This window comes from Dunckerocampus dactyliophorus, chromosome 13 (assembly GCF_027744805.1).
Source record: "Dunckerocampus dactyliophorus isolate RoL2022-P2 chromosome 13, RoL_Ddac_1.1, whole genome shotgun sequence".
In the NCBI taxonomy this organism is placed as follows: domain Eukaryota; kingdom Metazoa; phylum Chordata; class Actinopteri; order Syngnathiformes; family Syngnathidae; genus Dunckerocampus; species Dunckerocampus dactyliophorus.
The window spans coordinates 24512424-24535395 of NC_072831.1; the positions used below are offsets into that span (position 1 = coordinate 24512424).

Here is a 22972-nt window from a genome sequence, read left to right on the forward strand (position 1 = left end):
AATAAATGTTTTTTTGCAAACTGTGCGTGTAACAAGTCTGGTTAAACAGTAGCCCACCAGAAAAGTCATGTATTGCTGTTCTCCTCCTGAGAGGTAAAACCTCTGAAGCTGGATGTTGGAACCGAACAGCACCACAATTTCCTGCCGTCGGCATCTCTCCTTCTTTCATTGTCGCTACCGGCGTCTCCCCCGCCCTGAGGCAAATCAGCCCACGAGCCTGCACTGTCCCCCCCCCAAAAGCAAAAGCCGCTGGATTGATCGCCTTCAACATGAAAGCCGCGCATCACATGTTCTGCCAATTCATACTGCAATATCAATACCTCCGATACCACATCTTTGGGCTCTAAAATCGATTCTCAAGTCAAAATATCAATACTTTGACACTTCAGTCATTTGAGGTAAAGTATATCATGAACAGGAACACAGTGGGAAGTTACTAAATTATTGAGACCTTGTCTAAATGTTATGCAGTTGTTTAAAATACATGAATGAATTACTCTTCTTTATTTTATGATTTCAAATACACTACTTTTTCAAATTTACTTGACACGTTGGGGACACGCGTAATAGCGATATCAGATCGGTATCCCTGATACCAGCCTGAATTCTACTCCGCATCAAATTGGAAAAGAAATCAGTGGTATCGCACATCAGTAATGATGGGAGCGCGCACACAAAGCACAACGTGACTGCTCCGAAGCACACGGGATGTTGCAAGACCAGAAGGCGACCACAAGTTAGCCGTTTCACTGCATACGCTGGAGGAGGGTTCAAAGCAGCGGCGCTTATACGCTGGAAATTATGGAAAGTTAAACGACGATGCAATCGTGTCACAGAGCCATTGAATTTTTGTCCCTACATAGGTCAGTTATTGTTATTGTATCTTTCAAAGAGTTGTCAGTAGCAAAGTGCACTTTTATGAGTGGGACCGATTTGGGACCGGTAAAAAGTATATGTTTTAAAAGGGTCTTGTGGGTTAAAATTGGTAACTGTGACACACAGGTGTAAACCGATGTTTAACCTTTGTAAAAACAATATTGACACTGGAATTGTGGTAATTGTGACTTGTGCACTCACATTCTCGTCGTAACACCCCTTGCTGAGGCCACTTTTCTTCTTGGCAGTAAATATTGCAAAAAAAGCCAAAGGAAAAAAAAAATCAGTAGCTATCCCTTATGATTCTTACTCAAGTGAGTTTTTGCTGGGGATTTTGTACGACTTTTTGTTGAATCCCGACCTGTACGACGACGGGGGCATTTGATAGAGGTTTCACTGTATGGGGATCTTTGCTTGGTGTGTCTACTTTTTGTCTTTGACCACCCAGTGTCCCAAAAAAACGTCCAGAAGTCGCCATCAAAGTTGTTCACTGCAAACTTTTTTCCGAAGGCAAAACTCCTGGGACATGAACTTTTTCAAACCTAATGTGGGATTTTCCTTGTAAAAGCTGCAATACATATGCCTGTTGTTCACGACGCTGATGGTACATCACACTCATTAAGAGCCCTGAAATAGTTTGTGCATGAACATCAAAGGCTTGCGTCTGGTCTACTGTTAAATCAAAGATTAGGAAGTAAAAATAAGACACAGGCATGAGAGGAGGGAGGGGGGAGAAATCCTTATAAAGAAGTGGATGGATGGAGAGAGAGGAGGCAGCTGTGAATGTGATGATAAGCCCCAGAAATGCATATGTTTTCATGGCTCAAACCCCTCCCCCCGCAACACACACACACTTCTTCTGCTTTTTGCATTAAGAAAAGAAAGTTCCGTCTTTTCACATGCTTGGCCCGTCAAACCCCTAAACTGTTCAAGTGGAGTGTCGTCTCGAATAAAGTCGTCCGTGCTGCGAATAAAGGGCAGCGATGCATTAAACATCCAAATCCTTTTTTCATAGTCAGACTTTGTGATGGCTAAAGCGCACAACTTCTAAGTGAAAAGGCTTGTTTGTCGCCCGTGTCTTGTTTCACTCGGCGCCAGCACACCTAGGCGTGTCTGTGATTGACTGGATTTCTTTTTTTTTAAACATAGATTTAGATCATCCCTTTCCATTGTGCCGTTTACCTTACCTAATGTGACGTATCAACTAGGAATCAGCATTTGAGTACATTTGCAAAAAATAACTACATATGGAAATGTATGAAAATGATCATTATCAATATATTAGACACTGATATCAACATGATAATGTTGAAATCTGTTTAAAATGGAAATGCGGTATGCCTGCACCTCAACTGTAATCCTCTAACATTGGTTAGTTGATTTGCCTTCCGCTATGTTTCCTTTGTAATTAGGGATTCACTGATCCACATATTTTTTCACTTTACATCCCTTGCCTGAATCTGGATATCCACCTGTAACGGTACAATGCTGATACCAGAGCTCTGTTTGCTTTGATACGTAATCACGCCAAATGAATATCAGCAGACGTAGCCGTCTCCGCACACACAGCACCACACACACACCGGACGCGTTCACAGTCAAACACATCCCACATAACTTCCATGTTGCTACATGATATTTATTGTTGACTTTTTTTTATGAGACTGGAGCAAACGTCTCTCTACAGGCAATTATGATACTGCAGCGTGAGTGAGGAGGACGGCTGCGGCGCATGGGCGGAGACGACTGCGTTCGCAGATACACGTTATTCGCTACGTTTTTCGAGCTACGTTTGCTGACAACAACAAAGTACAGACGTGGCTCACGAATTTGAAGTCTCTGCCAGTAGCATTGACAATTTCCGAAACGTATGCATGCATGCATGTATCGGAACCCGATACCGATACTGGATCGATCCCTAGTTATACTAAGGCAGACAACGTCTGATGTCCGCTCTTTTCCAAGACACGTTTTTGGGAAAATATTTTTTAAGACGTTTGATGTTGTTTTCTGACAGAACGATAAAAACATATTAAAGCAGAACACAGAACAAACGTTGCTTCTTAGATGACTATCGGTTTACAATGAAACTAGTTTGTGCCATGTACATAAATGAGAAGGAGAGGGTAGCGAGGCTTTCATTCATTCGGCAATGGCAACCTAGCCTGCTAACGTTAACAGCAAGCTAGTATTCACACCCAAAACTGTGCTGTAAACATTAAATTACACAAATACAACTTGCGGGTGTCCAGGCAGGTCTGACCTGTGCCTGGGTCGTCTTTTGTGATGGCTTCTAGGGTTTTGGTGGAGTTTGGAGAGAAGTTCAGCATTGTGGTATTAAACAAAGCAGCACCAGCAAGCTGACACGGCCGTGTCTGTGGCCCAAAACTTTGCTGAGCTCCTCAAAAGAAGGCATTACTCTTCGCCGACCACTGCCACTCCTGCTTAGGTCTTTCTTTTGGTCTCTGCAGGCCTTCTTTAATTGCCGAAGTTTGTTATTTGTTCGAAAGACCGAAACCCCCCCCCTCCTCCGCAGCATCCATCTTGCCTCTTGACGCATTCCAGTGTTGGCATGGTTCTTGTTTCAGAATACTTCGGCACACCTTTCTTTGACTGTCCAAATGGGCAAGAGCATGTTTCCTCTGGTGTCCATGTTTTCATAGTGTTTTCCATTGCTAGAGTTGCAATTCAATATAAGAAAATTGGAGGTAATTTGTTGACTTTTTTTTTTTAAGGTAACCCCGCCCACCTTATTATGCAAATCGTTTGCTCACTTGGCCCAGCAAACTTTTGGAGCCAGAGTTGACCCAAAAAAGACAGCTTCCGTTTGAACCATTGTGGAACCATGAACCAGCTCCAAAAAAGCTCCGAACCAGTCACAGTGGAAACAGGTATTATTGCAGATCCGGAAGCAGTTAATCGCAATAAACGACTCTGTATGCAAGAATGTTTTGATGTTCAAGGTCACCATGAAGTGGATTTACATGGTTTTCTAGACAGCATTTTAATGCATACTAACCCAAATTGGTACTCGCAGTCATTCAACAGCAATGGGTTTTAATTAGAAAGTACCTTGTTGGACTTTTTTTTTTGTTGTTGTTTCCGCTTGTCTCGTATGGCTTGCTCCATCTTTGATCTCGCCGCTAACCCATCCGCCAAGTTTATCCCGATGCACTGTTTACTTTTCATTAGATCAGAGCGACTGGTGCATTTAAAAAAAAAAAAAAAAAAAAAAAAAAAAAAAGTAAAAGTTTTCCTACCCCCCATTCTGTCCTCATTTCAACCTCTCCTGGACTGTTTTTTATCCTCGCAGTTGTTTGTGTGTGTGATCACATTTTTGGCATCAGAACCTGTACATAAACACAAAACCTTCATAATCGCAGTGTTAGAATGCCAAATTGCACTTTTCAGAGTGCATCTAATGTGCTTTTTTTGACAATATTCAATGATGAATGGTCTCTATTGGTCCACAGTCTTTTTTTTTTTTTTTTTCACTGCAGATTGAAGGCGATAGGCAGTAATTGAGAGAAACAAAAAAGATAAGGATAAAATGAGCACTTTTAGCTGGAACAAAAAAAAAAAGAAGTGTGAATACAGCTGCTTGCTCAGCAGTCCTTTTCTTCTTTCTCGCTACCCTTCAGCCACTTTCAAGGGCGATTCCCCCCGCTCTCTCTCTCTCTCTCTCTCTCTCTCTCTCTCTCCCCCCCTTCTTTTGTCTGAGAAAAGCGGACAATTAGACTGTGTAAGTGTGCTGTGTCCCTCCATTAGGTAAATAGACAAGATAGCAGTTTATATGTAGATTGCTGAGTCATGTTGCAAGATGACACAGTGGCACACAGCTATGAGATGGTCCAAGTGGAGGAAGTGCTAACATCTGGCTGGCTCCTGCAAAACATTTTAAGAAAATTGCCTGGCCTGCCCTTGCCTGCTAATATTCCTGTTTTCCCTTCATTTTTTAAAAATCTCATCTCCCAAGATAGCAGACTTTCAGTACCCACCCCACCCCCACCCCCACCCCACCCCACCCCCACCCCCCGCTCTTTCTAACGCAATCAGCCTTTTTTGTCACGGCGGACAACTAGACAAATGATTTTGTCAGTCTCGCAAGGTGTGGGGTAATTTTTCGGTGAGTGCAGCGCTTCAGAAAGGACTCCCCACATTGAAAATAGGGGTTGTCAAATGCTACACGTCTCCACTGATAGCCTAGCACGGCCCCTTATGTTAATGTGGCATTTCGGCAAGAGGAAATAGAATTAGGAGGCAGAGAGGGTGCGAGAGAGAGAAGGGGGGGGGGGTGCACGTGGTTGTTGTCGCACTTTTTTTTTTTTTTTTTAAGGCTCATACAATCCATTTGAATGATCCATTTTACAGATGGCTTTTTTTAAATGTTATTTTTAATGCTTCTGTGAGTGACAAGCTGTGCTGCTGTTACATCGACCGCTTTCAAATATTTGAGATTGTTGTAGTTTAAGACCAAGCAGCACGCTCTCTTTGCAAAAAGGCAGTGCAAAGTGAACAGCTGTCCAAGCGTGTGCACAGCATCAATCGATCATATAACCACCACTGAAAATGGCTTTGTCATTTTGCCACTATGCAGTCGGCTGTTTTATAGAAGACTTGTCGTAAATCTGTTCTACAAGGACGTACATCATATAACAGCCCATGTTTTTTTTATGATTGTAATTTGGACAGATACCCACCTCCTGCATATACCCCATTCCGTCCTTGAGACTCATGAATTATTCACTAAGAAATTAAGGAAAATGTGGGGGGAAAAAATGCCCCTTGCAATTTTAACATAAGGTTCTTCCAGTAGTAGGAGTAATCGATTAGTGGTTAAAAATTCTGTGCAAGGCTTCTGTGTGAAATGTTGATTGAGCCAAAAAAATAAAAAGAGTGCACTACTTGTCTGCAAGAAGTAAAGACGTGGAGCGTGACACCCACCATCCTACATCCATGTATGCCCCCACTATGGCAGCCTTATACTTCGTAACTGGCATGGAAACAGGAGCTCAGAAGAACATTCATATATAGTTTCCCCGATCTTTCTGCAACCCTACAGACTTGCAAGAAGTAAATACTGACGAAAACCAAGAGGTACAAAAATTGGGGTAATAAAAAATAATAAATCCAATTAATCCGTTCCAGACATGAGAAAATATGAACAAAAAAGGCATTTTATGGCGAGTAATTATAGTTTTACACGCAAAAACAATGTGAAATAATTAAATATGGCAGCTGGATGGCTCTTATTGTTGCTGCAGACTTCCCGTACAGAGAATTCAATAGGGTTTGTCGCCTTCTTTATTGAAGTGCTGGCACGCCCAACTTTTTTTGGCCCCAAATGGCGGCTTGTGTAGTGGCCAATAAAAAATAACTCCACTCATTAAAAAATGTGAGTCAGCAAGGCGCAGGGTGCTTTGTTTGACCACGCGATTTTTAAGAACACTACAGTACAGAGCAAAGTGACGAGTTCGTTCCATGCAATATTGTCGGAAAACGGAACATTTTTGTCAAACTGGGGCGTATGAAAATAGGTTTGATTGTAGATTGACTTTACCCAAGCTATGAATTTAGCACGCAGGTTAATAAAGTTAGCAGGCCCTAGCATCTTTCACACAGAGCTCCTGCAAAACCTGTGCCTGTTATACAGAACTAAGTGAAGCGTCATATGGCCATGTCCGTGTGTGCTTTCACACAGCAGCACATAACCCTACAAGAGGAAAGCTAGATGCGTGATGCATGAAGTAATTGTCGGACAGCGACATTTGCTTACAAAACAAAAAATTGGGAGAAGTGAGTCTCCCCTTGCGCACACAGACATAAACTCCTTTCCCGGCATTGCGAAATACCCTTGCACGCAGACGTTGTCTCTCTGGCATTTGTCCATCTGTGCCTTTAACACAGAATCAGGAAAAGCAGGATACTGACATAAATGTGTGCGCTTGCACACAGTGACAATTGATTGTGTGATGAAGTTTGGAAAAAAAAAAAAATAGTGGGACAGCGGCAGTTGCTTTTAAAACGACGCGTCTTGAGAAGTGAGTCTTTTTCACAATTTCACACTCTTATCCCAGCTTTGTGGAATACTGCCCGTGTTACGGCTCTGAAGTAACACTGCCTCGTGAGCCGCAAAAGGTCCAGGTTGACCTTGTCCATTTGTTTATTCCATATTGGTGCAGTTTATACATAACAGCAACACTAAAAAAGGTGGAAAAATGCCATCTTTTTGCTGCTGATTTCTTTTGGGAATGTTCAGGAGTGGTCTGCGAGCTTTACCATCATTATTTTGGAGGACTAAGAGTATGTGTGTACCTGAGTGATGAGCTAATATGGGAGGGAAGAAGTTGATGCGTCCCGAAGGTGTTGTCCACCAAAACTGCAGGCCAGATGTCGATGTCCACGTGCCCATGAGCTCATCAATCACACATCTCTTATTCACGGTTTTTCCACAGCAACAGGAATTCCCCAGCAAATGAATCAAATGAGTAATTCCATTGGATGTTTTTTTTTTTTTTTTTTTGGTGTGTAACACAATATATACACCTAAGACCCCTCTCTCTCCTCATGGGATACTTGGAGTATATAAGTATGACCCACCTTCCAAATTAAGTTTCAGTGCAAGGTTAAGACATGGAGGCCAGCCGTGCTTCAAATTAGTAGCTATAGCCGAGTGTCAAGTTCCCCTGCTGGTGTTTTAATATGGAGCTCTCCCAACTGTCCCTATGCCGTTTTAATGTGCTAATTCCGTCTACGGTAAAACAGATCCTATATTACTGATGCTTTAGCTCAATGCTTCAGTGCTGGAACTGTGAAGTGAGCCCCCCCTGACCAAAATGTGTGTCATTTAGCAATCGATTCCCCCTACATTACAAACTGAACACATGCCCACCTTGCTCACCCCACCCCCTGCAGACTATTGGACCATGTGGCCTTTTACCCTGTCATTATGCACCACTTAATGGCTGTGTCTCTGTTGTGTCCAGCTGCTATTTTGTGCACTTGTGAATAATTGCTACCTGTCAAAATTAGGCCTAACTTTTTTTTTTTTTTTTTTTGCAACACGCTTTGATAACACCTTAATCCTTTGCCTGGAACCAAAACAACAAAAAAAATCAATACAAGTGACACATCTAATACCAAAGCTTGTATATTTTTATTTTTTTGCCATCGACTTAGCTTTCTTTTTTGTGTGTGTGCTTTTTTTCAGAGATCAACAGAGTGCGCAAACACATGTACAGCGACACAGTGAATGGCCTTGTGGACAGACACCCTCTAGAGCTGCCAGAGCCTGCGGGACCCGTGGTCTACCTGCAGGAAAAACTGTTTGTGCCTGTTAAAGAGTACCCAGACGTAAGTAGCGAAGCACCACAGATAGTTTTGACTTCGGAATAAAGCTGATCGGAAACAGACGATGGCGTCTGCATTATTTATGGTTGAGTTAATCGCTCACCTTCCTGTCTTTTATGGTAATATTGGGACATACACTAAAGGGGTTGTGCACCAACAGCACCAACAAATGAACAAACAAACATGGACGAGGTAACGTAGGATAAGACTCATTTCAGTGCATAGTCTTAGCCAAGTCATGGATTGCATTTCCTCTTGAATTCATACTTGAGATTGGTTTGGATTATTTTAGCTGCTGCCTACCGTCAGACCCTCCCTTGGAAACTATGGAAATATGAATAATCTGTTCCAGGGTCAATCAGTTGCCATTGGCAATGTTTTTAACATTCTTAGCTATCTCAAAAATAAGCTAATTGTATAATTAACTATAATAACTTAAAATAAAAATGCTTAACCGTGGATGACTGGTGGTTTAAGAAAGTAAGGCCTAAGTTACCGTCATAAAATGTACTAAGAAACTCTTTAAAATCAAACTATTGACGTAATTCTCAGGGCGTTGAATCGATCACAAAGGGATTGTTCAGGTTGTCTTGGAAGACGTTTCTCCTCTCATCCACTTCATCAGTTCATGCTCAAAGACTAACTTGGATAATCACTAGTCAGACTAGATAGCGCATCAATGATGGTCATAGACCCACCTGAAACCAAGGTGGCTGCACCTTGTTTATTTGTTAGAGGCTACATGATGAAATCAGCATTGTATGTGGGAGAAAGGTGGTGTCGCAGACCTCCCCCCTGTTCAGAGATAGTTTATCAACTTTAAAGTAGGTAGTTTTCCTCACTCCTCTTTGAAACCATCTGTCCATGACCATGATTACATGTGAATGGAATGCTAATGAAGGTGATACCATTGTTAGGGGGAAGAGGCCCCACTCCGTTGTATCCTAACGACTGTCATTGACATCACAAAACAGCAAACCATTCCTGTCCAGACATGCCTCCTCTTTTAGAGGATAAATACACTGGATCTTGCACCAAATTCTTAGATTAGAGCTAGTTTATGAGTATGAACTGGTGAAGCCTGATCGGATGAGAGGTGAAACGTCTTCAGAGACAACCTGAATGGTCCAGTTGCCATCCATTCAAAGGCCTGAGAATCCAGTGACCTGAATGAATGAGAATATTCACAGGCATATTGACATAAAATAAATCTACTGATCCTTTGACACGGGGCATGTCGACCTCATGCAGCGCCATACGTGTGTAAAAAGAAGTAAACCTCAGAATATTGAACGCATCTTAATATAAAATAAATCTACTCACCTTTTCACACGTGTCTTTTAAGGTGTGCCAGGGAGGCGTAATATTCCCTTTTCTTCTTTTTCTTGTTATTGTCATTCTGATTGTTCATTGACTTCATTTAATGTCTATTTAGACACATTGTACTGAGCAGCCAGGACATAGCGCATCACATTTTTCCTCATTTTTGCAGTCACACATCCAAAAAAACACTGAATAAGACACCTGGAATGTACATGAATAGAGCATGTGTGATATACAATATGAACTGCGAATGATAAAACATTGACTATTAAAGAGTCTGTGAACGTCCCTCTTTTTTTTTTTTTTTTTTTTTTTACTTCCCAAACGGTGCAGTGGTAAGTTAAGCTGCGTGTCACATATTTGTTGACTTGTGTTTGTTTGGCACTATCGGTGAGGTAGTTGTCTGTTTAAAACCATCAAAAGGTTATCTCAGATTGACTGACTGTGTCTACTTGCAAGTCATGTTGCCAGCTTGTATGTTAAAAGTTTAAATTCAATACTTTGGAAGCAACTGGCGGGCCGGATTCAAATGCTTGGCGGGCTGGACGTGGCCCCTGGCCCGTAGTTTGCCCACCCCTGCTTTAGAGGCTTGCTTAATTGAAGCCTCGCTTAATAAGAGGGCTTCTTGTGTAGCGCCACACCCAGTGATGAGTGTATTTGCCCCCAAAATTACCTTAGCAATTTGGAGGTTGCGCTGCCTCAAGGTCGTCGGACTACCTAATTAGCTGCAATAATCATCATACATTTGAGCTTACACACGCAACTATTAAATGTCCTTAAATGAACCGTTGCTTTACCCCCAACCCCCACCCCTGTGTGCCCGACGTGCTTTGCTGCACTGCACTGAGCAGGGCGGTAAAGTCAGCATTGTGTTTACAAGCTGCCAGGAAAGCTACTAAATTAATTAGGCCTCCCCCTTGTGGCTGACATGATTCAGTGACGACCTTAGCAGACACACACATTCATTCAAAGGACAGACAAATGGGCGCAACACGGTGATGCAAAAAATGGCACACAAATCTTTCTGTTTCAGTTCGCACATGTCGTTGAGTGTACACCCCCCCCCCCCCCCCCCCAACACACACACACACACACACACACACACACACACACACACACATTAGGTCATTACAAGACAAGAAAAAATGCCAGATAGCTTTGTTATAAATAGACATAGTGATTGGAACCAAGGGAAATCAGCTGCTGGTCTTAATGGAATTATTTGCTATTCATGCCTCCTGTGTGCCTCGCCTTGTGCTTTGTGATTCACGCTAACCTTAGCTACATGGGGTGAGTGTACAGTAGCTTGTTTCAAACATACTTCCACAATTCAGCATGCCTGAAAGGAGTAGGAAGAAGCAGAGCTTATTTAAAGCTACCCCTTATCCGTCTGTTCACCTCCTGTGTTTGAATATGTTAACATCTTATCATTTTCTTATCGGGAAAGAAAAGAATGATGACAATAACGATAACAGAATATATGCAAGAGTAAATACTAGGCTTGTCATGATAATCAATAAATTGATTAATCGAATGATTAAAAAAACAGGATGATAGCCATGACGCCCTCAATAAATTGACATGTGCATGTATGCGGGTGTTTCATCTGCTCGTCTCTCTGTGCCACACAGGCTGGATGATGAGGGTTTGCTCTGCATCTGTTTGTGCGCATTGGTTCTATAGTGGAACGGAGAGAGTGGCCCCTCATCTCATTCAGCCTCTTTGTGGAGGCAGGACTACTAGTGAGTGGATACAGAGTGTTTAAACTAACAGGCGAAGGCGCAGAAGCGATGTTTCTGAAGCAAATGCCACAGCCGACAGCCCCAGTGTGGGACTATTTGGTTCTTAAACAGAATGATCACATGAGCGCATGAACGGTGACGACCAACACAGACAGTTTTCTCATTTGTGGGGGGAAAAAAAACCTACCGTTGGAGGTCCCTCGGGCAGCAGAGCCTTCGCCCCGACAGTCAACGCTTACTGAGGTGTTTGCTCGGCAAACATCAAGAAAACAGTGCAAAATGGTGTGCGCTCACTATGTCGCTGGCTACATTGTAAAAACATACATACAGGAAACTTCTGTGTCAAGCTAATGTCTCACACAGGTTCATCGTACACTATACTTGAGTACCATCTAATGGTTAAAATGTGAATTACAGCTCATGACAAAGGAAAAATGATCTCAAAAAATGTTGTTGATATCATCGATTATCGACAATAATTTGCAGCACAATTATCGACCAGCAAAATTTATCGTGACAGGCCTAGTAAATGCTGACAAGCTTTGTACAGTAATTTCTGGTTTATTGCAGTTAATTGGTTCCAGACACCTGCTTATGACCTGCTAAATACAGTCGTCCCTTGTTTATCGTGGCTAATTGTTTCCAGATCCGACCGCGATAAATGAATTGCCATAAGTAGGATTCAATGGAAAACCTGTTTACGATCTTCTAAATAGGTTTTTTTAACATATGCACACTCAAGACATGACTTAACATCACTACGGTCACTTTCACATTTGTATTGCCCAATAGAGTAGATGTAATCACAGAAAATAAGACATATTAGACAAAAATAAGATAACATAGACTTACTTTAGCAGATTCTTGTTTTTTTCTCTGTACAGCGTACTTCCAGCTTAATTCTGGCTTTAAATGGCTTTGCACTTGTATTACCCAGAATAGTAGACAAAATGCGAGTAAATAAGCCATTTCAGACATAAATAAAAATGCTGCTCGAGTAGTGTCAGAGTAAATGTGTTCCCAGAGGAACCTTATGATGAGTCTAGTGCCTGTCTCATCGAACAATTACTGACACCTAGTGGCCAATGTAGAATACCACATTCACAATTGGAATCCTCCTGCCTTTTATTTCCATTTTAGTTCATTTAATTCATTGAAATGCTTATTTTATGCCAGGAATTAGTACAATTTGCTTAAAATTGCATCTGTTTTTTTTAACCAGTGATCATCCATTTTCTGTGCCGCTTGTCCTCACTCGTGGGGGTATGCTGGAGCCTATCCCAGCTGACTTTAGGTGAGAAGCAGAGTACATCCTGTTCTGGTTAGAAGCAAACAGCCATTCACACTCTCATTCTGGGAGCAATTTAGAGTCTCCAGTAAACCTAATATGCATATTTTTGGAATGTGGGAGGAAACCGGAGCAAACCCATGCGCGCACGGGGAGAACATGCAAACTCCACACAGAGATGCCCAGACGGGGATTCGAACTCGATCTCCTGACTGTGCGGCCAACATGCTAACCAATAGGCCACCGTGCGGCCCCAAAAGCGATCGTGTATTAATTAATTTCAAAAACCCAGCCCTGGACCAACACAGCCAAGAATGCCGATTTTGGACACACTTCTCCTTCACCTCGCAGCACCTTGCCTTCCAGGGGCAATCCCTGTACCGTGGTCCTTGCAGATGTAAAATAAACAAAAACCTAGCGAAAATGGAAAAACGGACCAAAAAGTCATAATATAACTTAAAAAAGCCAGAATGTTGGTATTAATAACTACTAAAAACACAAAGATGATCATAACAGTGGTTTATATGGTAATATGAGTGTGAATGATTGTCTATACTGTATGTGCCCTGCGATTGGCTAGCGACCAGTGTAAGGTGTACACTGCCTCTCGGACAAAGTCAGCTGGGATAGGCTCCAGCATATCCGCGACCCCAGTGAGGATAAGCCCAAAGTCAGCTGGGATAGGCTGCATACCAGCATACCCCTGCGACCCGAGTGAGGACAAGCGGCACAGAAAATGGATGGATGGATAATGTCTTTGAGCGTCAATTTGTGGGGAAAAAATACACACCTGCATTGTTTTGGGACTCAGTAAAATAAAAAAGTTTGTTTGTCCAGTCATAATTTTCATTGCACTTTTATTAAAATTAATGTTAAAGTCTCGTCGCATCTCGTGGACCCATCGTACATAATCTTGTCTTGTGAGTTGGGTGTCTCGTGTCACCCCTAGTACTTTGTCAAAACCATTAGCTTCGACTTCTTCTTGAACTGGCTCATATTAGCATATTGCTTGAATCTGTTGCACAATTTTACCCCGCATATTGATGTGCTCAGAGATTCTACATGTTTTAATTGCAATTTTGAAAAGAATCATTGAACATTCATATCAGGTTTAGCTTTAGCTTTTTCAGCTTTAGTATGAAAAATGTACCAGTTCTTTTCTTTTCAATATTTTCCATTGATGAAGGCCCAGGTTGCTTTTAGGAGTCTTATAGGGGAGTCATTTTCCAGCAGCAAATGGGTGGATGATGTAGCATGAGGGTGAAAATTGAGACGCCAGGAATGATGAAGGAGAGAGCAGCCGAGAAAATTCTTATCTCCATCTGCCCAGAGCTAAAGGAAAGGAGACGGTAATGATGATTGGGGAATATTTTCCACTGCTCAAATTTCCAACTGATTCCCCAGATTTCCCCTCAGCTGCTAAGGTTTTTTTTTTTTTTTTTTTTTAGTAGCATGAAGTTGAAATATTAAATAAAAAATACATTATTTGAAAGCCTTAATATTATGAGAAACAAACAAAACTTAGGTTGGGATTAAACTATGGCAATTATGAGAATAAACACATAACATGAGGAAAAATGTCATTGTAGTAGCATAGAGTTAAAATATAGCAAAAATACTTTTTATTTAAAAAAATCTTAATATGAGACCCAAAACAAATCAAAGTTGTAATTTTAATTAGTTTGGGGGGAAAAATGTACAATATGGAAATAAAGTCAAAATATTATGTCAAAAAATTTATAAGAAGAAAGTGGAAATAGCTGGAAAATTAAACTACAGCCAAAATTAAAAAACAGCAGAAATGAAAAAAGTGCTGTATTTTTACAAGAATAAAGTCAAAATATTAAGAGAAAAAATCACAAGAAAAAAAATCTTTCAACAATTTCACGAGAATAAACCTGAAAAATGTCATTTTTGTTGCATATAGAGTTAAAATATTAAATGAAAAATACATTAAATCGAAAATACATTAGTTTTTTTTTAATTGTAATGACAAACAAAACAAAATAAAGTGTTTTGCTTTTATTGGATTGGGGGGGTTAAAAATGAGGAAAAAGAGCAAAGACCGCCTTTCCACCCATATCACAAAGATGAGATGCCCTTTTTTTGTGAGATATATATATACACACACACACACACACACACACACACACACACACACACAGTCAAACTTGTCTATAGCGGCCACTAGAGGGGGTCTGCAAAAGTGGCCGCTATAAACAGGTGGCCTCTATAGACAAGTTGGCGTCCAGTTTGAATGTTGACCAGGAGAGGAAAAAAAAGAAAAAAAAAAGGGGGAAAAAAATTAATAATAATGTTTACCAGTAGAGGGCACTGCGGACTGCTGATAAAAGTTGTACAGCACTACTAGGCTTGTTATTATCATGGTTCATGGTTTTAATCCTGAACATGCATGAGTCAAACAGTAGTACATCACATAGTACAATTCACAATTTTGCATGTCCAAAAAGGAGTAGGAAGAAGCAAAGCTTATTTAATCCTACCCCTCATCAGTTTCACATCAGTTGCAATACATTTATTCACCTCTTGTGCTTCCAAGTGTACTTTGTAGGTCTACATGACAATGTAGTGCAATCATAGCCAAGGTTTTTACTTACTAAAAGGAAGCTAGAGGCTTAATAATAACTGATAGAATATATCCACGACCCACAGAACAAAGCTGTGCTAGTAATGTCTTACGCTTGTTTTTAATATTTTACGGCAGACAGTTTTAGTTCATCAGGAAGTGACGGGAAGTGACGGTGGGCGTCCTGAGCAGGAGAGCTAGGCTCAGTGCTAGCTGTGAGTTTGGAGAGAGTTGGGAAGTGTGTTTATGTTGGCGTGGATGTAAAGTCCTGCAGTGTTCTCCGCTGTTAATAAAGCCATTAAAGTGCATCGGCGACGTGAGTCTCTCCTTCCCCACAACAAGCGGCATTACAGTATTGACCAGTGCACACCAGGAAATAAACAGTGTCACTTGTTACAGGCATTGGCTGGACAGCTATGTAGTGGGGCTTGTTTAACCTTTGACTTGTGGGCAAGCAGGAAGGAGAGACAATGCTGAGAGATGTGTGTGTGTTCTGAGCTGCTGTCTGGTGGCCGCGTTCAGTAAAAGTTGGCCGAAACAACAGGAGAAGTTTCCTTCTTTGCTTCGGAGCTGAATAACACTGACAAGTTAACAGACTAGTAGCGAACAGAAAAGAAGATGGCTTTTTTTGTGTCGAATACAGAAGATGAGGACTTTGATGGATTTGTGGATGAGGATTGATGAAAAATAACGTGAGTACATTCTAAAATACTTCAATTAAGTACAACCGAACTCAGTTTTGCTCCCCCTGCCGCATGCATGCTAGCGTATGTTTTTTTTTTTTTTATTGTAGCGTCGCTGGGAGCACGTCCTGTTCCCAGCCTAATTTGCGGTAATGTTTTGGTGCAAATGCTCTTAAAGTTACATGTTTGACCAGGAAATAGCAAGCTCAAAAGAAGACGGCTTTTTATGTGGAACAACTGACAGTTTGTGTGGATCTTGTGAATGATTGTGACTGAGCTAGGACTCAGTAATTAAAGTCTACACACGACGGCTTCATTGATTGAAAAACGAAACTTTTTTGTGCATGAAGCTTTTACTTGAGTTGGTAATTTGGCCGCTATATGCAGTCAGATATTGACCAAGGGAGACAAAATGGGTGGCCGCTGGCCGCGTTGGACAGGTGACTGCTATACACAGGGTCTATAACATGTAAATTTGCTGCGGGGGGATTTTTCAGTGGCTGCTATAGGCAGGTGGCCGTTCTATAAAGGTGGCCGCTAAGACAGGTTTGACTGTGTGTGTGTGTGTGTGTGTGTGTGTATATATATATATAATTTCTTAGCATATGCTTTACAAAATATCAAGGTGGCCATTGCATTCTCAAATTTTTCAGTATGTGGAAAAAGCCCAGAGACCCCTGTATTAGGACATTGCTTGATTTTACTTTGCATGCTGATATGCTGAAAGTTATGTTTCTTTCTTTATACAGTGCAATGTACTGTACTTGAACGTACATAATGAACCCATACTTATTGTACTTCCCACGTGCACGTGTCCCGCCCTGTTTCTTTATTGTACTACTGTGCCTCTCTTTGCTCACTTGAAAGCCAGCGGTGTTTGCCTGACATCGTCAGCCATGCCGAGCGTCACCGTGGCGACCGCATCTTGACTGACAGCTAAGTCACAGGCTATCTGATAGAGTCCACCTTCAATTAAATGCTATCTGTGGCGCCGCTTCTCACAGAGTATACACACACACACACACACACACACACACACGCAGGCAGGCAGGCAGGCAAGGCAAGCCGGACGAGAGCTTGGCACGTCATTTCCATTGACCTTCAGGCATCTGACGTGTCTTTTAAATATGTCTGCCATTTATTCCGTTTGTCTTTGTATTGGCCAGCCGTGAAATTGCCAGTTTGAGTGCAGGCAGGTCATTGGGGTTCAGAACACTTGTGTACATGCATATTGACTGATCATTTTAACACAATTTCACCCTAGTTTTAAGCCATTCCTGCTTTCAGAACTGCTGTATAGTTCACTTTCTCTGGTCCAAATCAGCTGATGGGTTTGTAGTCGTTCCCCTTGAGCAATGTAGTGACGTTATGCTCTCTGAGTGTACATCCGTGAGCTTTTAGAGTGTGGAAAATTAGCATGAGTGCCTCACGAGGATTTGATTCTACTGCATGGTTCAAAGAATAGGGAGGGGAGGGAAAGGGGTGTCCTGCACTTTGGCTGTAGTAAAATTACTTGGCCAAATCGGGGAGTCATTAAGCTACCTTCCCATGAGAGTGTCATCTCATATCGTACCAGCACCTGATATCCTTCTGACCGCCCCTTAAGTCATTACCAAATGTACCACCTAACACCTTTGCACGATGCCAGAGAGGCTGCAAATGAGATTCTATGGTGTACAGCGATTCACATAGCTGTCTTTCATGCATCAGACATGGGGTTAATTCCCTGCATCATAAAGCCTGCATCAATGTGCAAATGAAAGCTGTTGGAAAGATTTGAGTTGGTTAAAGTGGAGGAAAAATGATACAGTGGCACCTGGGTTTTTGTTATTAATTTGTTAATAAGTTCATATTGTACCGCTCACAAGCCTGGGAGGAAAAAGTAACTCTTCATTTAGCAAGCAGAGTAATAACAGAGCTCACAACGAACTTACCAGCTCCGTAGAAATCACTGGTGGATTATCATTCCGTTATCATTCCACATGTCATTCTTACTCACTAAGAAAGAGCTAAAGAAACATCACACAGCAACGTAATTGGTAGATAACAACAGACAAGACACTACCAGCAAACAATGCTGACTAATCAACAACAATGTGAGCCCTAAACGTGTAACTTGGCAGCCATTTACAACAACAGTACAGCAAAGCACGCTTGGAAACAGGAAGTGCTGTTGTCAAAACGATACACGTAGATGCAGCATCGAGCGCTGAGCCTTACGTCCATGTCACCGCCATGTTGGATGTGGCAAGGCTGCGCTGTAAGCGAATACAAATAAATGTACTTACGTTCATAAAGCGCCTTTCTACAGAGAAATTTAACTTTTAATGCCTCTCGTTTATACATTCACACACGCACTAATATACTTGGCACCAAAAACAATGTATTTCATCTTCTCAGATGGCTAAGATAAGAACTTTATTGATCCCATTGAGTAGTTGTAATGCAATAAAATAAGAACATGAAAGTTGGCAATCAAAATAATAATCGGCAAATTTGTGTATCTTAAGAGAAAATAAGGGTGTAATAAAAAAAAATCCTCTAAATTGGAATTGCATCGGTAACTACCGCTTCCTTAACCATAAGCACAACCACTATTACACTATTTTTCACCTCTAGTAATATGGAATCCATGATAGTTTGGGCTATTATTATTATTATTATTATTATTATTATTATTTTTCCAACCCTATATTTAGTTTATATAAAACTTTTAAAACCTAATATGAAACATTTTTTTTCTGCAATATTTTCACTCTTACCGCAAATGAATATCAGCTCCAAATATGTTTTCGGACTCCTTGACTACTAAAAATCGGTATCTGCTCTGAAAAAAACCACATCGGTCGATTTCTCGTAAAAAGTGTAACTTAATTTTTCATGAATTAATTGTGTCGCTCCTCTTGTATTGGGCAGTAAGACCCTTTCTTATGCAGGACTGTCTGATCGTTTCATACAGGGATTGACTTTGAGTTGAGCTTAGGTCACATATTACCACTGCAGACATGGCTTTGTAAAAGCTGTGGCATTGGAGTATCAGTCCTCGGTTGTTTATGCCGAAGTTTGGCAAAGTCTGAACTCAGCCGATGTCGATCTTTTTAAACGCTTTCCATTTTTCCTTTCCCGCTATTTCCACTCTGCCTGCAAACCCCACAACAAATCCAAACAGAATTATCAAAGGAGGCCACGGATTAGGTGCTAAATGCTGGATGTGCTAAAAAGAGAGCTTTGAAGTCTACGGGGGCTTTCAGGCGAAAATGTCACCGTTGGAATCAAAACAAAATTTACCTTCCCTCTATCGCCCGGCTCTTGCGCCCTCAGACCCTCTCATATAGGTCGACTGATGCTGTTTTGACATTTGCCAATTCTCGATTTCCACGTTCCTTTTATCCTTTTACCATATGGAAATGTGCCGAATTGCTGTGCATCGGGGGTTTCAAACTAAGGACCTCCTAAAGACGAATGGCTGACCAGAGGGAGGCTGCCCAGCAGGGGGTGTGTAAGCTTTTGTGCTGTGCATGACCCAAAGGCATACCTGCTCAAGCTATGAATAGAGCAGGAAGGCAAATACTGTCAAAAATAGGCTTTCTTTCGATAAATGATTGGAATTGACGACAGGCTTTAGAAAGCAGAGATGGCATTGTCTGGGCTAACCGTGGCTTCTACCTTGCTTTGATAACACTGATGAACCATTCCTCATTTCCATAAGCCCACCACAGCCAGCTAATAAGTAATTGGTATTCTCAGTCGCTCCCCCGGTAAACCCTGCACGCACACATCCAGAGCCCCTCAGCATGATCTCATTTCCTGTCTCAACACCGCCGCACAACACACGCTGTTAAAGCAACAATTGTTCAGCTTCTTCGGACATTGTTTGGTGGAACTACTATTGTTTCACAGTGCCTCACCTCAATACACACACCCACGCACACACGTATGACAATAGGCTCTGGGTGCTTTGGGTGTCTACAAAAGTTCACGCTCACATGGTTGTTTCATACACAAACACACACACACAACATAACCCGCCTGTGGTGTAGCGATAACTGGGGCTAAAAAGAAAAAAAAAAAAGTTCCTTTTAATGTCATTGTAAGCCCTTGTCCTGAAGGGGGCTTTGTGTGCTTGTGTGTTTGTCTCACACAGCAAGGCGCTTTTTCTGCAATTGTGTGTTTGGGGAAAAATGGCTAAAAATGGGCACTAACAAAGTTCAGAGGGAAAGAGTTGGTCCAGGAAGATTCCACTGGATTGCACATGCTGGTGATGAGCAGAGGAGCAAAAGCATAGTTTTGGTAGTTAGGAATGGGCGACATAAAGGATATACCATAGAGACAAATGTGGCCTATGATAGAGATTTTAAGTCTCATCACCCTATCGCAATAATGCATGCGTGTTGATGGAGGGCCCTCCCGATTAAACCGGTTTGATTTTTTTTCCCCCCAAATTCTGTTTTAGTTTTTAAAATTCTTCTTTTTTATACCTTTTACACTTATTTTACCAGCATAGAGTGTGTACGTTTGTGACTGTTACTAAAATGTTCATTCATTTCATGCAAAAAATCCCTACATTTATTGGTGCGATACCTCCAGTATTTCAGAAGCAAATGTAGCTTGGCTAACTTTTCTCATGGGGATGCCAGCCTCTGCACACATTGCTACACAATCCTCAGCAAACTGTAATGCCCATGCTTGTGGTTATGGAAGATCTAGACACCATGGCAATTCCAATTGCGTTACTAATGTAAAATATTTTTTGTGACGCCCTTATTTTGTTTACAGACAGAATGTGGTGAACAGTGATCTTATTTTGAAGGCTGGAAGTGTGTTGCATATGTTGAGAATGTCTGTTGGCGGTTAAGACCAGCTGGGAGCAAGAATAAACGTGCCTCTCGTCCTTATTTCACTCAGAACTTGCACATCAGCAGGCATCATAAAACGCTTTGTTTGCATTAACAGTAGTGGTAAAACACAACACAGTGTAAACGGCCTGAGTCACACACACACACAGCCGCACTAGCATGCGCTGCTAAACAAAGCTAACCCTGCTAGCTTCTACTCAGTTCCAAATTTTTTTCGCCAACTTTCACCGATGTTTCAGGTCGTCGTTTCAACATGTTTAGTTCGATTGAGCGGTCTGCTGGGGAGATATTTAGAAGGTCGTGAACAGGTTTTCTATGCTATAAGAAAATATTCAAAATTCTAAATAACGAATCCTACTTTGGAAATTGAAATTCACATATCATGGTCGAGTCTGGAACCAATTAACTGTGAAAAATGAGGGACTACACTATGTGTATTGAAGGACATTGGTTTTGTTGCTGCTATGTTGTGCAGTAAACATGTTAAGGTAGATGCATCTCACAAGCTACATTTTCCTTTCCACTTTCTCATGCAAAGCAAATCATTATTAAAGTTTAAAAATCAAGTTGTATTTAGGTTTTAAAACTTAATTTAAACTTGACACTGCTAGCGTCCCATCTACTGTATGTCACAGCTTTGATACTACCTCCAAACTCCACCGTAATGGCATAGTAATTGTCGGGTGCCTGTGATACAAACACCTCGGCAAACCTCAATTAAAAGCAATGGCGCATTAATTACCTTCTGTGTTTACAGTATAGAAAAATCTTTGAGTTGGTGTGGCATCATGCCAGTTAGCTGTTATGAGTGGATTCAAAAGGATATAAATACTGTGGTGTCACATGAGAGTTAGAATAACTAGCTACTGTATGTAGTAGAGAGGAAGCTGTCATCTGTCCTATTTCCTTTGAATGTAATGAGTGGAATTCCTGGTGTGTTCATTGGCTTTCTGATAACTCTGCAACTTGGCTCTCTAGTTTTTGTATAATGGAGTGCAAATTTAAAAAAATTTAAAACCTCCATCAATGGCAGATTGCCATTCCATTCCATTCCATTTTCCTCCGCTTATCCGGGTCCGGGTCGCAGGGGCAGCAGTCTTAGTAGAGGAGCCCAGACTTCCCGGTCCCCGACCACCTCCTCCAGCTCCACCGGGAGGACACCAAGGCGTTCCCAGGCCAGCTGTGAGACATAATCCCTCCAGCGTGTCCTAGGTCTTCCCCGGGGCCTTCTACCGGCTGGGCATGCCCAGAACACCTCACCAGGGAGGCGTTCGGGAGGCATCCGGAGTAGATGCCCGAGTCACCTCAGCTGTCTCCTCACAATGTGAAGGAGCAGCGGCTCTACTCTGAGCTCCTCCCGGATGACAGAGCTCCTCACCCTATCTCTTAGGGTGAGTCCTGCTACCCTACGAAGAAAACTCATTTCAGCCGCTTGTATCCGGCAGATTGCCATTTATGTTTTATTATTTGGACAGGCAAGATTTAACAGAATGAGGCAGTGTTTTTAAAGTTGCTGTCAGAAGTCTGAATCATCATTTGAGAGTTTGTGTTTCCATAAAAACACATGTGACAAGCTGGTCCACGCCTGCAGAGTAGTTGCTAAAGCAGGACGAATGTTTTTTGGACACTCTTTCTCCCTGCAAGATGTCTGTTGTCTCTTAGCCTACTGCTCTCGTGTCATCAACTCCTTAACCTTTTCAATCTTTATTTGTCCCGGCTTTTCCTCTGTCATGAATATGTTAATGACAGCGTTGGGCTCTCTGTCAAGTGCAATTGTTATCAACATATCCGTGTCCTTTGAGAGTAGCTGGTGTCGTCGGCAGTGGGAGAAGCAGCCTAGTAAAATATTTAATTGCTCTTTCGCTATGATTTGGGGATTTGGCACTTGAATGTGACAGACCGTTTCCCGTTTATAGACCCATAAACATATACAGTAGGAAAGACTAGGGTTTTCCAAACTACGGCTTGGTGCCCAAAATGAGTCATGGTTCAGTTACTATTGGGTCGCTGCTTGTCAGAGTAAACTATATTATTAATCATCAAAGAAGGCACACGATTTCTTGGCAAATGGCTTTGGGGGGGCATATTTGTTGTAGCAAATTGTTTTTTTTGTGTCCTTTAGTGTTAGTTTAGGTACAGTCAATATTATGGCAATTAGGGCTGTCCCGATCCGATATTGATATCAGATATTGGTCCGATATCAGCCAAGAAAAGTATCGGATCTCTTGCCACTTCAAGGCTCGAACTGCGCTCCCTCACTATATTGC

The 22972-nt window shown here is 41.7% G+C and overlaps 1 protein-coding gene across 3 annotated transcripts in view; it reads left to right on the top strand.

Annotated features, from left to right (window-relative positions):
- qkia (QKI, KH domain containing, RNA binding a) overlaps positions 1-22972 on the top strand; it is a 94801-nt gene that overhangs the window by 23183 nt on the left and 48646 nt on the right. For all 3 annotated transcript variants that reach the window (XM_054796672.1, XM_054796673.1, XM_054796671.1), the window contains exon 2: positions 8087-8229. In XM_054796672.1, the coding sequence (XP_054652647.1) occupies positions 8087-8229 (143 nt within the window). The remainder of the gene's footprint in view (positions 1-8086; positions 8230-22972) is intronic.